This window comes from Desmodus rotundus, chromosome 7 (genome assembly GCF_022682495.2).
Source record: "Desmodus rotundus isolate HL8 chromosome 7, HLdesRot8A.1, whole genome shotgun sequence".
Lineage (NCBI taxonomy): Eukaryota > Metazoa > Chordata > Mammalia > Chiroptera > Phyllostomidae > Desmodus > Desmodus rotundus.
Window position 1 is genome coordinate 9572127 of NC_071393.1, and position 16861 is coordinate 9588987.

Sequence of the window (16861 nt, forward strand, 5' to 3'; positions counted from 1 at the left end):
ATTCAGACTTTCTCAAATACCAATTAAGACTCTTTTAATTACATTTTTTGCTGTGGTCTTCTCTTTTTTTTTCGTTAACTTTCCTTCCTTTCTTCCTAAAAAATCTGTGCCTTTAACAATACTGAATCGTATACCTAAATTTTTTTAAGAAGGTAGATCTTATGTTGAGTGTTTTTACCCCCCAAAAACACCAACAAAAAACAATAATCATAACAAAGACAGGCGGAAACTTTGGGAGGTGATATATAAGGGGTGGGCAAAAGCAGGTTAATAATAAATAATACAATAATTAATAAATTATTAATAATGCAAGAATAAACTGTTTCGTGTACTCACAAGTGTAAACCTACTTTTGCCCACTCCTGTATGTCTGTGGTCTTGATGGCAGTATGGTTTCACCCGTGTGTACTTAATCCCCATAGCTTTGTATACAGTAAACACATAGAGCTTTTTACATTTCAATCATATTTCAGTAAAGTGGTTTAAACAGTAAACTTGTGTTCTGTTTTGGGCAGGTACCACAAGAGCCAAGCCATCTACCTGGAGTCCAAGGACAACCAGAAACTGAGCTGTGTGATCAGCTCTGTTGGAGCCAATGAGGTAGGGACCGAACTCCCTCACCCTTTGGGAAAGCAAAAGGTGACCCACCTGCAGTGTGAGGGCCACTGAGGAAGTACAGTGGAATCATGTGTTATATGTGGGCTAGAGTCTAAAGTCAGCACTTTCAGGCAGAAATTGCACATAGGCAAAATCACCTTTGAAAATCCCTTACTCTGCTTAACCGCAGTATGCGCGGATCTGTGTATTCCTTGTGTCTGTGCCTCCCTTTGCAGTAATTGAGTTGGGAACCATTGGCTAGACAACAGGAAAGAACAAACGGCATCTGATACCATGTTTGGTATCTGTGCTTCCAAATCCTACTGCTTTTTTAAGGTAGCCATCTACTGAGAATGGAACCTGCCTGTGGAGTCCACTCCATCTTTGTTATTTCTCTAGAACTTTCACGTGCACTAATAGATTCGTTTCATGCTGTTGAGGTTTGTATTGAGGCACCTGGTGCAGGGTCTGGCACACAGTAAGTACTCAATAAACGGGGCTGGCCTGGTCTGACCCACACACTGCTCCTTGCCTGCTGCCCTCCCAATCTGACACGCGCTGTTGTGCCTCTGAACACTGAGCTTCCAGGCTCATGCCCTTAGTTGTTGGTCTCCTCCAGTCACTGCTGAGGGGTGGGGGAGGGGTGGGGACTGGGTTGTAAAGTCAGCTCAGAGGGGTATGCTCAAGGATGGCATGGCCCTTCATTAGGAGGCTGTCAGCAGAATTTGACCTGTATTGTTAGTAGTTAAAAAAAAAAAAAGTTTAGAACTTTAATATCTGGATTGGCTTGATTTTTTATCAGGCCAGAAATGTCTGCAGTGAAATTGATTATTGCATGTCTGCCCTCTAACTTACTTGCGCCAGTGCACAGTAAATCTGATGAAACCGGATTACGAAATGACTGAAGCCTCTTCAATTTCCCCAGCTTCCTAAATTGAAAATGCCTTTAAATATGAGTAGTTTGCAAAATGATTATTTACTTAGCAGTTAGGGAGAGCCTTCCAGATCAATGAATGTCATTCTTCTCTGAGCTCAGGATATGTGTGTCACCTTAAACCAAGTCCAACCCAGAACAGGGGGTCTCATAGAGACACTTGCTGTTTCCCAGCAAGAGGTGTTGTGATTTCACAAAAGAGCTTTCGTGCCTGCTTGTGTGGGCTGCTGTACAGAGTGCGTGTGGCCCCCTGGTATCGAAACCTAACTTCAGATCCACTGCACCGTCCTCCCTGACACCTTAAGACTTTTCAGGAAAACAGAAATGCAAGCTAGGGTTTTCTGTTTCTCTGTTGAAGATTGTTGCCTTTTGACATAGTAGAGTGTTAACGAGGTCTGACAAGGAAACAGTGTCACCGAGACATGTCCCCTGGAGGGGAGATACCTTGCATCAGAGGCATGCAACTCTGGTAACAGGAAACCATTTCTCACTTCTTGGAGGTATTCCAGCTCATTTTTCAGGTCACATCCTAAGTGACACTGGAGCTACTTGGCCTTTGCATAACTTGACTCTGGGCAGAATTGGTGGGTGCATCTGAGCCTGTTGGTGACTTCCCAGTTCAGCCCTCCTGGGGGTCAGTTTTTACTTGAAAATGGTTCTACAAGGTCCTTTAGAGGTTCAGCTTCATGTGAGGTCTTTAACTTTATTTTTAAACCAGTGTGTTTGACTTTAAAGGCTCTTTGTTGCTAAATAATCACAATAAAGACATTGAGATGAAACTGAGAATAAGCTTTTTTTTAAATCTGAGAACTGGGTGGGGGAGGGAGAAGATAGATTTGTAAACTTGTACTTGCATATATGTGTTACAGATTTTTTAAAAACAATTATGTTAAACACATGAGAGAAGTGATGAGAAGAATTAGGGCCTGGTTTAGTGGAGGGGAGGAAGGGCTTTGATGTCAGGCGCCGGGGCTTACATCAGAAATGTGACTCAGCCTTGCTCTTCCATGAAAGGGGGGCAATGCTAGCACTTACTTCATGGCGGGCGGGGGGCGGGGAGCTCCGAGGATGAGGAGGTACATCTTGATCACCATAGTGTGTGGCACACAGCAGGCCCTTGCGCAGGAGTGTCACCTCTCCTTCCCATTCCTGGCTGCAGGGTTGCCCCTTACTGAGTGCACTTGTCAGCTCCGGCAGTCCGCCTGCTGCAGGAGTTCACTCTCAGTTCTACAGAAGGATGTGTCTGCCTGTCAAATGCAAGACATGACACCCTCTGTGGGAGAACACTGGTCAGGAGGGGAGGCCTGTCTGAAGCTAATTTAACCTTTGCGTGATCCTAATTGGGCCTCACTCATGGGCATCCTTTTTTGTTATTATTTTTTCTTTTTTTTCCTGTCACCACCATTATCTTTAGTTGTCAGGAAACCAGTATTGAAAGACTGTAATATTGAAGTCCCTTGAGGTAAGGAAAATATTTCGCGTATGTGTCTTGAATGTTGGTACTGCCATAGTCCAACCAAATCTAAAAGAATCCTTGAGATCAAGGCCAAAGTGGAACCCGGTAGTATCGTGCTTTCTATTTTCGTTTTTTAAAAAATGTTACTTATTTATTTATTTTCAGAGAGAGGGGCAGAGAGAGAGAAAGAGGAGGAGAGAAACATTGATGTGCCTGAGAAACATCGATGGGGTTGCCTCTCATGTGCCCCCAGCTGGGCACTGGGCCTGCAACCCAGGCATGTGCTCTCACTGGAAACTGAACCGGCAACCTTTTAGTTGGCAGGCCAGTCAGTGCTCAATCCACTGAGCCACGTCAGCCAGGGCTCTTTCTGTTTTCTTCATCAGAGACGTAAGAGAGGTGGCTGGGAGAAATGAGCTCAAGGGCTGATGTCTGCTGTCTACACTAGAGGTGTGCCTTTAGGAGGGCCAGAGGTCAAGGATGTCTTCCCAAGACCTTGCAGGTTGACAGGAAGAGGTTGCCAGTTTTCTGCCTACGCATACCTTACGCAAATATTTTCATGCTCTGGAAGATTTCCTCCTCAGTCTTAGCCTCTTTCATCTTGTTCCCTTCCCTTCCCCCTGCAGATCTGGGTGAGAAAGACAAGTGACAGCACCAAGATGAGGATTTACTTGGGCCAGCTTCAGCGTGGGCTCTTTGTGATCCGCCGGAGGTCAGCGGCTTGACTTTCTACAGTGCTCTCCTTCCCTTGACCTTTTTTCTGGAGTGGTTTTTGGTTTTTGGTTTTGTTTTGTTTTCTTCATAATAGAAAGTTTTTAACTTGGGAGTTGCTCCTTGGCCTTGGAAAATGGAGAACACTGTTGTGGATTCTGCAAGGCACTTTCGTGGCCAGTCACTTCCATCTTTGTTTCATTCTTTGCTGCCTCGACTTCTTCCAGCCAGCAGTCACCATGAGACGATTGTACTTTCAGGAGTATTGGGAGTTTGATTTACTTATTTGTTTTTGGTTTTTGCTTTTTTTTTTCCCCCCCAAAGCTTCCTTTGAGTTTGAAGGCACATTTCTTTTTATTAATTATCTTTAGGTCTTTCTACCATGAAGAAGAGCAGGAAGGGATACATTCTACAATGCATTTTCATGTTTTGAATCTGATTAGTGCATCACATAGCTACTTCCCTTGTCGAGCCCAATTTGCTGTTTCCCCAGAAGCTTGGGGGAGAGGTCCTAGCAGAAGGAGATTAATTCTCCTGGCTCTCAGCCTTCTCAGAGAAATAAATGCCTTGTGGAACATCTGGCGCATGCCATCCTCTCCACTGGCTGAACCACAGAAGCATTTGCCTGGGGGACTACATGCACTGAAGTAATTGGGGCTGAGGGGAGGGGGTGTTTCATATTCATCATGTGCTGAAGGTACCATATTTTAAATGTTATTTAATGCAAGTGGTTTATTCACACACAGTTGTTCAAGCTCAAGCTGGAACAGGAAGTGGTCATTTCATACGGTTTCTTTTGTAATTCATTTCCCCTGCTCCCAAGTAGGTGAAGTGGTACCTGCCACAGGCTGATTGATTATCTGGATTATCTATCGAAGGGGGGAGGTGAGGTTGATAGTGCAATAACCAGTGATCTGCAGACTCTCACAATTCAAATTGCACTCTCGTCACCAATGCCATTATTGCACATTGGCCATTTCAAACCCAGTGGAAGCTTGTCGTTACTCGCAGGCTGCAGGAGATCTCCCAGGAGGTCTGGCCCAGGGCGAAGACAGAAGGCTGTGTGGTGGCTGCCACTAAACCTACACTCTTACTAATGAGTCCTGATGAAACAGCCTCCCCTGCACTCCCTACTTCCTTTCCCTCATTCTTACAACTAGAGAAACGATTTGTTGGATGATGGGGTTTTTTATATACTAGTTGCCACCTTATGATGCTTATAAAGTTTTGGGGGTTAGAGCAAATGTTAGCATCTCTGTAGGCAATCCGTAGACTTTACACATCCTAGGAAATCTTTGTAAATAATTCCCTTGGTCTCAAGTGATCCCCTTCGTGTTGTCTCTTGATGTACACACCCCAGAGCGAGTCGTGGGGCTGTGATGACAAGTCAGTCACCTTCTCCAAAGTCCTGGCTTCAACAGAGACCAAACCCTACAGACTCAGAGTAAAGACTTGCAAAGACTTATTTTTGTTTTAATTTGAAGTTTATTTTTTTTCTCTCTTGTCTCTCTCTTTCTTTCCCTTTTTTTTTTTTTTTTTTGGTGTTGGAGTGTCATTTAAAAAAAGGATAAACGATGCTGTTTATCAAAAATTGTCTGGGCCCTTTGTGTTTCCTCTGCTCCCCGACCCCCATTGTTAGGATGCTGACTACAGTGAACCCAGTCCACGGTGAACAGGGGCTTCACCTTTTGTTTCTCGGTGGCCTTTGCTGTTTGGGAGATCTCTCTCGCTTGCATTGTCACTGTGGTGTGTGTGACATCGCATAATATCAGGTAGCTGTTGGTTGTTATCCAGCGCCCTGTGATGGAAATTCTTTAGGTATAGTGTGTGTTGCCACTGAAGATTTTTTTTTTGTCTTCCTCAAGTACACCGAAGTTTGTTTTTTTGTGAAAGGATTGTATCGATAACTGTTGAGGGTTTAGCATTGAGGCAGCAAGTTGCCTTTTTCTCTGCCTTGTCTGATGGCACCTTTGTGCTTTGTGACCGGGGTCTGGCACTTTGGCCTCTTCTGGAAATTTGGGGGTGTTTGAGGCCATGGTTAGGCACACCGTCGGCCCATTGCTGCCCTTTGTGCTTCAGTGTCCTCACAACTGGTAAAATCATGATCTGGGGAAGATGGAGGGAGATGTGACGTAGCTGTGAGGCATGGCGCAGTGAATTACAGTCCTGACCCCGGATGTTTATTACTTTTTTAATTTAATCACTCCAGAGATGAAAAAATCAGCATTTCAACCACTCAGGCCCCTGAAGTGACCAGGGGTGGAAGAGCCTCCTTGTTAGGAGATGGAGAAGCTTTTGTGATGGGCAGTGTGACCTAGAGGGAGAAACAGACTGTGATTCCTAGAATAAGAGGGACTGGCTTTTAGCCCAGGTGGCCATTCTTATTCCAGAGGGTCTGTCTCTCACTAGATGAATTCCCAAAATCAAACTGTTTCCTGCAAGTGGTACTTTAGTAAAGGTTGGTCTAGACAATTCTGATCATGAGCCCGTATGTGTGTCATTCTGATCCAGAACCTGTACGTGTGTCATTTTGATCCAGAACCCGTATGTGTTTCATTTTGATCCAGAACCCGTATGTGTGTCATTCTGATCCAGAACCTGTATGTGTGTCATTCTGATCCAGAACCTGTATGTGTGTCATTCTGATCCAGAACCCGTAGGCGTGTCATTCTGATCCAGAACCCACATGTGTGTCATTCTGATCCAGAACCCGTAGGCGTGTCATTCTGATCTAGCACCTGTAGGCGTGTTTGGCTCCAGGCATCTGCCTCAAGTACACAGTGTTTGCTGTTAATGTGTCCCAGTATTTATTTTACCTCTTCTTGGAGGTTTTGTGTATTTCCCCAACTCCCTCTGTCCCTAAGCCAGTGTCCTCTTGAACAGTTTCTGTATTTCTGTAGCCGAACCAAAGCCGGGATATTTTTATTTGTCCAGATACTAGTATTAATGGATGTCTAACTACCTAATGTAACTTAGTTAAGAAACAACAACAACAGACTTCTGACTGGGGCCAGTGTGAGATCCCAGAGGCTGGTCTGCAAATCAAGCTACTTACGTCACTTACGTCCGTGTGGAAGATCCTGTGTTCAGGATTGGGTGACTTTTCTAAGAGAAATATGGGGGAGGGTTGGTTGCATTTTTAATCTAACTTGGGGGGAAAACCTATTTTTTACAATATTGTTGGTTTTGTTTTTCTATTAACATTTCCTTTCGCCTTGAATTTTTACTAAATTTCATCCTGATTTTAAAATCTTGTTTCTAATCTGGGAATTTGAAATCTTGGTACTTAAATGTTACACCAATTTTTCCAGAGTTCAAACCACTTTAATATCAGAACATGGTAAAAAAAAAAATTGCAGCCATTTCAAGCAGCTGGTGGGCTTTTTATACAATAACATCATTAACTGGTACCATTAATGTTCTGAGAGGTGAATGTAAAATGTAAAAAGTACAGCTTTTTTAAAAAAAACAAAACAATAAACTTTCAAAGAGAAAACCAGCGTGTAGTCTGTGTTATGTCCATTGACTTGATAAATGATTGAAATTTATTTTACATTTTTCCTCCATTGACAATGGGGAAGGAATTTGGGAGGAATTTGGGAGGGACATACTAGACATTTGCTCTTTTTTTTTTTTTTTTTAAAGAGTCAGATAAGGGGTGATGTCAAAGACTAACTCTCAGTTTTGTAAAGAGCAGTCGAGGGGTGCTGACCCTTAAAGTGTCCTCGCCTTGTTGGAGAGGCTTAAATGATCTGATTAAAAATTGAGTAAATAAAATTAACTTTAGATAGAAAACCATGTATTCCCAATTACTATGTATGGGTGCAAAAATTGGATAGGGAAAAAAATGGACTCATTTGAAAGACGGTGTTGGAGGAGAGCTCTGCGGATACCTGGGCAGCCAGAAAGAGCCAATTAAGCCTGAAACATCGCTGGAGGCAAAAATGACAAAATTGAAGCTGTCCTACTTCGGGCACGTCACAAGAAGGCAGAGTTCTTTGGAAAAGATAGTAATGCTAGGGAACATAGAAGCCCGCAGGAAAAGAGGAAGGCCAAATATGAGATGAACTAATTCCATAAAAGAAACCATAGTCATAAGTCTGCAGGAGCTGAGCAAGGCTGTGGAAGACAGGGCATTGAGGACATCACCCGTGCATGGGGTCCCCAGAAGTGTGGTCGACTCAACCGCATGTGACCCAGGAGGTACCTTGAGGTAAACTTGTGTGTTTAAAGGAAGGTGCTGTTTGCATGGTACTCTAGGGCTGTGTCTCCCAATCCTTCCAAAAAGCCACAGTGTTCCCACAGCTCGTGCGGGGTAAACTGAGGAGGTTGCTTGCTGCCCCAGGTGACTGACGGTTGTGCTGGTAACCCAGTGGCAGCACACTCCTTGGCAAGGACTGCTTTTATGCTTTGAATGATGGACAGGGGCGGTCACTGTTTAAAAGTTTTTATTGTAACATACAGAAAAGTGCACAATTCTTCATTGCAGAAGTTGAGTTTTCTCAAAGTGATTGCATCCATGTAACCAAAAAATAGCATTATCAGCTTCCTTTGGGTTACTTCTCCTTGCTTAGGGTAACTGCCCATCCGACTAGTTTTCACTGTTTTGATCACCTTAACCTTCAAGCTCTTGAGCTGCTGGGTTCTTCCATAGTTGTACTGGAAGAGCCAAGTCCCTGGTGTAGGCCAGGGGATGTGAGGGCTGGCAGCAAAGGACGTGGCCAAAAGGGAGAGAAAAAAACCAGACTCGGGTCAATCCTCTCACCGTCCTGTGGTTATCAAGGCAAACGGGGCTTGCCCTTGGTGTCAGTGTCTGCCTTCTGTTGAGTACTTTGTATGTGTTGGACACTACTAAACCCTTCCTACGAGACATTTTCCCAATCTTTACAGTAAACTGAAAAGAGTACTAATAATTCCAAACTTAAGGCTGACTTATTAATAATCACCCCAAGATTTAATTCTGTGAAACCCAGAGCTCAGCACTGTGCGTAGTCCTAGGAAGTGCTCTGTGAATGTTAGTTGTTGAATGGTGTTAGTGCAAAGTGTCGTGCAAAGAAAGGCAGCTAGTTAATAATAGTGCCAGTTGCAGGTGTGGTGCCCTTCACTTGCATTATCTTATTTAAACCTCATAACAACCCTGGAGACAACACACTGTCGTTCTCACCGGTTTTCAGAGAAAGCAGCAGACCCTTAGTCACAGAAGATGGTTCAGTAACTTAAACCCACTAAGTGGCTGAGTCCAGAACTTCCGTAGTCTAAGCCAGGTTCCCTCTAACCACTACCTTCTCTGGTCCCTTCCCCAAACTCTCAATGTTAAAATATAACAGTCAGCATTTTCACCTTTTTTTTTTTTTCAGTGCTTGGCTGGGAGTTTGTTGTTGTTTTTTAAATATCTGTTCTCACCTCCTATACACACATACAGAGCAAATTCTAGAAAATTTAAAACATTTTTATTTGCTAGGACACTTTTTCCTGCTGGATATAACTGGGTTTTCCCCTTAGCAGGAGAGTTGAAAGTCATAGTTATTGGCCAAGAAGTTGCTTTCCTTTCAAAAGGCATGAGTGTAACATATCTAAAAAAAAAAAAGGAACTGTTTAGAATGTGAAGAGTAATTGGTTTTGATGTAGCCTACTTTATTTAATGAGCAACAAGGGAGCCTCTGGAGAAAATGTGTCTGCAGATTTCCAGATCCCTTTCTTGTCATCCATGAAGTAAGGAGGAGGCTAGGAGCCATTGAACTTGTTTCTAAAAATATGTGGAGAGCTGGATATCCTACACATTGCAGCTCTTTGGATGTCAGTGGACTTTTTTGTGACGCGTCCTACAGTGGAGTCACCGACTAGAACACACCATTCATTCTGTGTCACCTGCTTCAAACTGCCTGCTTGGCTCCAGCCAGCAGCCTGCATCTGCGGTCTTCGGCAGAGGAAGCGATGGAGCCAGCCCCAAGCCCCGTGTTTAGTAAAGCTGTAAGCACCTTTCCTGCTTTTAAAAACAAGGCACTAGATGGAATGAACTAGAAACGGGGGCACCAGCTCACTGTCTTTGGACATAATAGCATGCTAAGGAATATATTAGCTCTAGGAAATTTAGTGTTAACACGAATAGATATTTTTGTGAATTATTAAGACAAAAAAATATATACAGTATGTTTAGGAGAATTCCTAGGAGAGTAAGGTAAGATAGAGCAAAGATACCTAGGTAGTTAATCCCTCTACCAATTTTCTCTAATCTGTGTTTGCTCAATTCGCTGAAAGATACAGATCTAGAAAATAACAAAATTCACTTCACTGGTGGGGGAAGACCAATAATCAGAATCTTAAAGATTTTCTCTCGTTGCCCAAAAGTGGAGACTCAGCAGAGTGTTGTAGTTTTCTGGAGGCTGATGCTTGGCTCTGTATGCTGATGGCCTGGATGGGCAAGGGGTTAAAATAGATGACCTCCCAGATTCACTAGGGAAGCAGTGCCTGCAGGGAACAGGCAGGGACTGAGCTCAGTAGCCCAGGGTTGGCAGGCCCCTGCCTACAATCAAGAATCACTTTTATTTCACCAAGATTCTTTGAATAAGTATTAGTGTTGGCTGAGATGCAGAGTGGCAAGCCAAGGCTTTGGAATCTGACTTTGTTGTGTTACCTTGGGCAACTGAATCTCTCTGAACCTCAGTGTCTGGGGCGGGGGGCGGGGTTCTCTGTCCCACAGAGCTCCCTGCAGCTGCCGCAGATGAGAATAAGTCTACCAAGACATGATCTGCATGGGAGGAAGGGCTGAGCAGTCTCTAGGAGGAGAAAGGTCTTGGGCCTCTCTCTCCTTGGGCTTTTATTGAGTTTATCTTGCATAGGGATGCATATCAAAGAAGGGAGGTATAGTTTACAGGTAACGTTTCTGGGATCATGGGGGTCCTTTTGAGTCAGGGTCTGGTAGACAGGGTGACACCAATTGGCTCTAAAACCTTGGGAAACAAACATTTTGTGCTTGGACCCTTAACATTTAAATTGAGGACATTCTTAGCAAAGCAGGTTTCACAGGATTTAATGCATTCTTTCTTACGCCTGATCACCCCCCTCCCTCCCCTCACCAGGAACCACCAGTTCTGGCACAGGGCTGCACCCCCCTTCGGCATTGTTTTAGACCCGAAGCAGGCGGGGGAAGCAAGGCAGCCAAGAGATTAGGAGACTTTTTACAGATAGAATGAGGGCTCAGGCTATGATAAAGCCAAGGGGTGAGGGTCTTTTGTCCCTCCTCCACAATCCCCTAAGTCCGTTCCTGATGGCCCTTTTGCGACTGTGCCTGTCTTAGTTTGTTCCTTCCTTGAGGAATCTTACCCGTCATTGACTACCCAGCCATCCTCCAGGGGCCAAGCAGGGTGAAGTAAAGGGGGCAGAGGCTGTGCCTGTGCCGGGAGGATAAGTTTTATCTCCTTAGTGGCTTATGGTCCCAAGGTCCCCTAGCAGTGGGGCCTTTTCACCTGAGGTTACAGCTCCTGTTACAGGCAGGATGGTTCCCAACAAGTGTCTTCATCTGTTAATTAATAGTATCTACCTCAGAGAGTGGTTTTGAGTATTCTAAAACTATTAACATACAGCACGATGTGCTAAGGGTTCTGCACATATGTATGTGCCAAAAGTAATTTTAGGACTGTAAAAATGTAACTTCTCCTTAACTAGGGGCAAGGAGCTCTACATTTGGCCCTTTGAAAGCAACTACGAGGCTGATGTGGCCCCTGGTGAAAATGAATTTGACACCCCTTGTCGAGGCGGTCTCCGGAGTCCCTGCGCTCTCATTCACCATGCTGCCCTGTGCGATAGACGTAGCACAGGACTGCTCGCGGGTAGTGAGTGCCCAGTCTTCAGAGACTGGCCTTTCTGTTGACATCGCTGCTGCCATCTGTCTGCTTCCTGTCCTTGCATGTTAGTCTGAGTGTCAAATCCGGAGACCAGGACAATTTCGGGAAGCTAGTTTAGTGCAAACGGACAAGGAAGGTAAAGCTGCTGGCTTAGGAGATCATGCTTATGCAACAGCTCTAACAAATGGGTTGTGAGTGCCCAGCGTGCTGGGCTGAGAAGTGTTCTGAGCCCCGAGGTCAGATAGAGTGGGATGGAGTGGCCTAATGACCTTTGCCATGGGCGGGGGAACCCATTTACTTGCTACCCTTGATTTAATTTGACCCCTTATATTGAAGATGAAAACTGAGGCCCAGAGATGTGAGATGTCTTGTCTAAGGTCACGTTGTTAGCTACAGGCAGGGCATGGCTAGAACGCGGTTGGGCCGGTCGTTTGAGTACCAACTGGCATTAGACTCTGCTGGAAAGTGCGGTGGACAGCTCACTTCATAACTGGGCTATAACTCGTTCTCAGTTCGTGGTTCATCTTTGCCTTTGCGCCTACAGTATAGGTGATCGGGGTCCTGGTTCATAGTCCTGGTTCTGCCACTGGTTAACCTTGGGGCAATACTTAACATCTGTGTGCTTCAGTGATAAGGTGACAGTCATCCCGGTGTGCCTGCTTATAGCCTGAAAGTCTCACCTCCTGGGAACCCCCTCAAAGCCAGGCAAACTGGGACAGTTGCTCACCCTACTCAGCTTCTTCCTCTGTAAAATGGGGTTGAGAATTGCCCCTTTTCCATGGAATCGCTTTGAAGATTGAACTAATTTATTACGGATAAAACACTTAGACATAGTGTTTGGAACATAGGAAGTCCTCAGTACGTGTTAGCCGTTTATTGTTCTTGTTTTCATTATTGGAGCCAAAGGATCCCCTCCCCACCATGGAGAGCCCCACTCTCATCCCAAGCAGGACAGGAAACCTTGTGTGATCATCTGGTCACCTGTAGCTTGTAGTTGGGGGTGTGTTTTCTTCTACTAGAGATAGTAATGATGAGGATGTTGTAGTCAATTGCGTTCTATTCAAATGGCATTGTTTGAGCACCTGTTGCATGAAAGGTGGTGCTCTAGCATCTTTTTGGGGATTCAGAGATAAACAAAAGCATGGTTCCTTCCCTCTGGGACCATGGGAATGGGCATCATGGTTGTCAGGAATGAATAATTCTAGTTCAGTGTCGCAGGATCTGCACTTGAGGCATGGAGAAAATTGGACCAGAATGTGGGTGAAAAAGAAAAGACTAGCAACTGACATTCATGGGACTGATGGTTAAACACTGCATGTGCATAATCTCATTTATTATTGTAACTTTGGAGGTTGTGATTACATTCCTGCATTTTACAAAAGGGAAAACTGAGGTTCAGAGACATTAAGAAGCTTGCCTCAATTTCACCCAAGCAGGTCTTGCTGACCCGAAGTCTGTATTGTTATTAACCGTGAATGCTTTACAAGTTCTGAAAGGAAATAAAATTCAAGGTTGGCCAGAAAGCTAGGCAGACCTTCAGCAGTGTCCCTAGCTGGGAATGGGAATTTCACCCACGGGAAATGGCTTGAGCGAAAGCACAAAGGCGGGGGAATGGAGGGCATGTTTAAAAAGTCAAATAAGGGTGTGTGTTCAAGAATCAATCTGGATGAATGAGCTTTGAACTTTAAAATCAGTTTGTTCCCCAACCTGGTGCCTTTTGTCCTTGTGCACCTCGGGCTCACCTTCCTTGCCTTTCGCCTTTCTCTCCCTTTCCCTGGCTCCACCCCCCGCCTCCCCCTTTTACATCGCCAGAGCGGTGGCTCGTGGCAGACCCTCCGTGATGCTTTCCAATTTCACACTTACATGCTCCTGAAAGTATTCGTAAACTAACTCGTATGTAAAACCAATAAAGGGCAACAGCACACATCCCTGTTACTAATTTTATCTGACTCCCTTCCTTCTGCTTTGATCATTCTTCCTCCCTTAAACACGGGGCTCCGACCTTACCAGAAAAGCAGGCTTTCAGGAATCCATGCACAGGGGCTCTGTAAGCATATTGATAGTAGGAACAAATAAGGGCTGATGTTTATTGAGCACATACCCTGTGCCTGGGTGAGTGCTAAGTCCTTTTCAGACATTACCTTCCTGAATACACCCAGCAACTTTGTGATGTGTGTTTCAAGGATTTACATTTCACAGATGAGGAAATTGAGGCTCAGAGGAGGAAAGCAATGATCATCTCTGCAACACATTCATATGTTTCCTTTTCCCGTTGGCTTCCCCCATCCTCACATAGAATGCTGAAGTATAAAGGATGCTTAGTTATCAGCCCAGCCAGCCCCCTCCATTTTTCACATATGAAACACACTGAGAAGGGGAGAGACTTGCCCCTAGGCACAGCTGATTAATGGTGGAGCAAAAACTAGTATCCAGGTCTTGCAACTATTAACCCAATGATTGAGAATTCCGATCTTGATGCCGAGGGACATGAGTTTGAGTTTAAATTCTGCAGCTTCCAAGTGGTGTGACCTTAAGTAAGTCATGTAATCTCTGGGTTCTGGTTTCCTCATCCAGAAAGTGGGGACAGTAAGTAGCCACCTCAGAGGTTTATTGTGAGGATTAAATAAAGTCATGCAAGCAAAGCAGCCAGAACAGTGAACCTCGTGCTTGAGAAACAAGCCTTAGGTCACTCTGGTGCTTTAGAAAACCTAGGGCTGCCTGTTGTCTGCCCCACCTGCTCAGTTCCCATCATGCCTTGAGGCTAAGCCCATAGCAAAGTTGCAACGCTACCTGCCCAGGGCAAGCGAGCAGGAGCCACTAGCTGCAAACCTTGAAATTCAAGACAGGCAGATGTCCAGGCATCTGTCTTTATTAATACCTCACTAAGAAGAGTTTGAATTGCTGTACCCGCCCCCTGCTCCCCTGCGGTGTTGAGAAGCTCACTTAGCGAGCCAGGGAGGACCAGGAGTGGATCTGCCCCTCCCCCAAGTCCCCAGGGAGCTGTATACTATATAACGCATGAAATGCTTATCTCCTGAATGAATGGTCTGCTGTTGCCTCATCACTTCTCATTGCAGCATATTAATCTCTCCCTAAGATCAAAGGCATACATGTGGAATTCAGAAAGTCAAAAGACTCTACACAGTGGCCACAAAATGTAGTAGTCCCCCGCTTTCTCCCTCATTTCCCCTCCCAGAAGCAACCATTTCACCGCTATTAGCTGATTATTTTGGTATTTAGCTACTTACTACGAATGCTAGGCAGTCCAGTTCTAAGCATCTCTATTAAGCTCCCCCTGTGGAAGTCATCGCCTACTCCCCCAATATATTTATTTTGTAATTTTGATGAGGTTAGTATTGAGTGTTTACATTACGGTGACTGTAAACACGGGTCACAGCTGAACCATAATGCAAACTATGATTGCTTTTTCTTTCCTGACAGTGGTTCCCCAGGGGTTTATAATTATCTTGTACTTTCTCTCATTTTTGTTTGTTTGGTTTTCTGTGTGCTTATTATGAATTCGACCTCAAACTCTTCACCATGTGTCTAAATCCTCCCTCAGGCATTCAGATGCGCAGACATTCCATTGATTTCAGCCCTCTGAGAGAGCCTCCTCCCCGGGGGCCTCTGACTCGTCCCCTGGGCACTGGTTGCTGCTCACCCACTGCCCTGGCCCCCTGCCTGGCACACAGCTGTCTCTCCGGGATCTCCCTTCACCACCATCCCGGTGCTCCCCTTTACTGCTCCTTGGGTTTGGGCCATTTCGTCTTTCTCTTGTCTTCCTGTTTCTCTACTTTTCCATGTCGATGAAACACATCTTACAGTGACTTACCAAGCGGGATTGAAAACATTTTCATTCTGTTCACTTACTTCATTGATAGTGTGGCTGAAAAAACTATATCTTTCATCCCCAGAATTTAGGTCCATACATTTCCAGACCTGAAAAAGCTTACTAAGTGCTTAGCACCTGAAGTGTAGTTCAACCAGCCCCTCCCTCCCTTCACCTCCATATCTAGAGGTTTCTCGTGTTGCTAATTTATTATTCTCAGCTTTCTCCACAGTCAATTTTAAGATTTGGGATTTTTTAAAAAAAATTTTTACTTTCTAGCTTATGAAATTTGGTTGTTTCCTCTCCAGTACTCTCCATTATGGTGGGTTTAATTATAGCTTGGAAATAATTTTCCTTCTGGATTCTGAAGACATTGCGTAATGCTTTCTAGCTTCCAGTGATGCCCTTGGGAAGTCTGAAGCCATTCAGATGATTGCTTCTTTAACTGGAATTAAAGTTTTGCCCTGGCTTTATTGAGATGTAATTGATATGTAACATTGTGTAAGTTTAAGGTGCACAACGTGATTTGACATATGTATATGTTGTGAAGCGATGACCACAATAAGGTTACTTAACGTATCCATCACCTCAACTATTGCCATTGTATGTGTGTGGTGGGACTATGTAAGATCTGCTCTCTTAGCGACCTCCTAGTGTACACTGTGGTATTGCTAACTATGAGCACCACGCTGTCCATTACACCCCCAGCAATGATTTATCTCATAACTGGACGTTTGAACTTTCAGACCATCTTTGCCCATTTCCCCCATTCCTCTGCCCCTGGCAACCACTAATCCACTCTTTGTTTCTATGAGCTGGTTTTTTTTAGATTCCATATATCAGTGAGATCAATATAGTATTTGCTTTTCTCTGTGTTAGTTCACTTAGCTTAATGCCCTCATGGTTTATTTATATTGTTGCAAGTAGTAGAATTTTGTTCTTTTTTGTGGCTTATATATTCCATTGTATATATACATATCACATTTTTTTTAACCCATCCATCCATCAATGGATGCTTAGGTTGTTTCCATGTTTCGGCCGCTGTGAATAATGCTGCTGTGAACATGGGGGTACATGTTGGTGATGGTGGTTTCATCTCCTGTGATATATACCCCGAAGTGGGGTTGCTGAACCATATGGTAGTTCTATTTTTAGTATTTTGAGGCCTCTCCATACTGTTATTTATGGTGGCTGTTCCAATTTACATTCCCACCAACAGTGCCCAAGGGTTCCTTTTCCCCACCAACACTTATCTCTTGTCTTTTTGATAACGGCCATTCTAACAGGTGTGAGGTTGTCCCTCATTGTGGTTTTGATTTGCATTTCCCTGATACTTAGTGATGTTGAGCCCCTTTCCATGTCCTCATAGGTCGCTTGCGTATCTTCTTCGGTGATCTGACTTTGACCTCTCTGGGAGCTTGTAGGACCCTTGGTGTTTTGTGACAGACCTTGGTGTGGACCCCCTGTGCGAGGCAGCTAGTGGACTTTTT

General features: G+C 44.5%; 1 protein-coding gene across 1 annotated transcript in view; it reads left to right on the forward strand.

The window, feature by feature from the left end:
- The window catches only part of SUDS3 (SDS3 homolog, SIN3A corepressor complex component), a 35790-nt gene extending 28596 nt beyond the window's left edge, over positions 1-7194 (forward strand). Inside the window, exons 11-12 of the mRNA XM_024566787.3 lie at positions 516-600; positions 3614-7194. Coding sequence (XP_024422555.1) covers positions 516-600; positions 3614-3712 — 184 coding nt within the window. The 3' untranslated portion in view covers positions 3713-7194. The remainder of the gene's footprint in view (positions 1-515; positions 601-3613) is intronic.
- The last annotated feature ends 9667 nt before the right edge of the window (positions 7195-16861 follow it).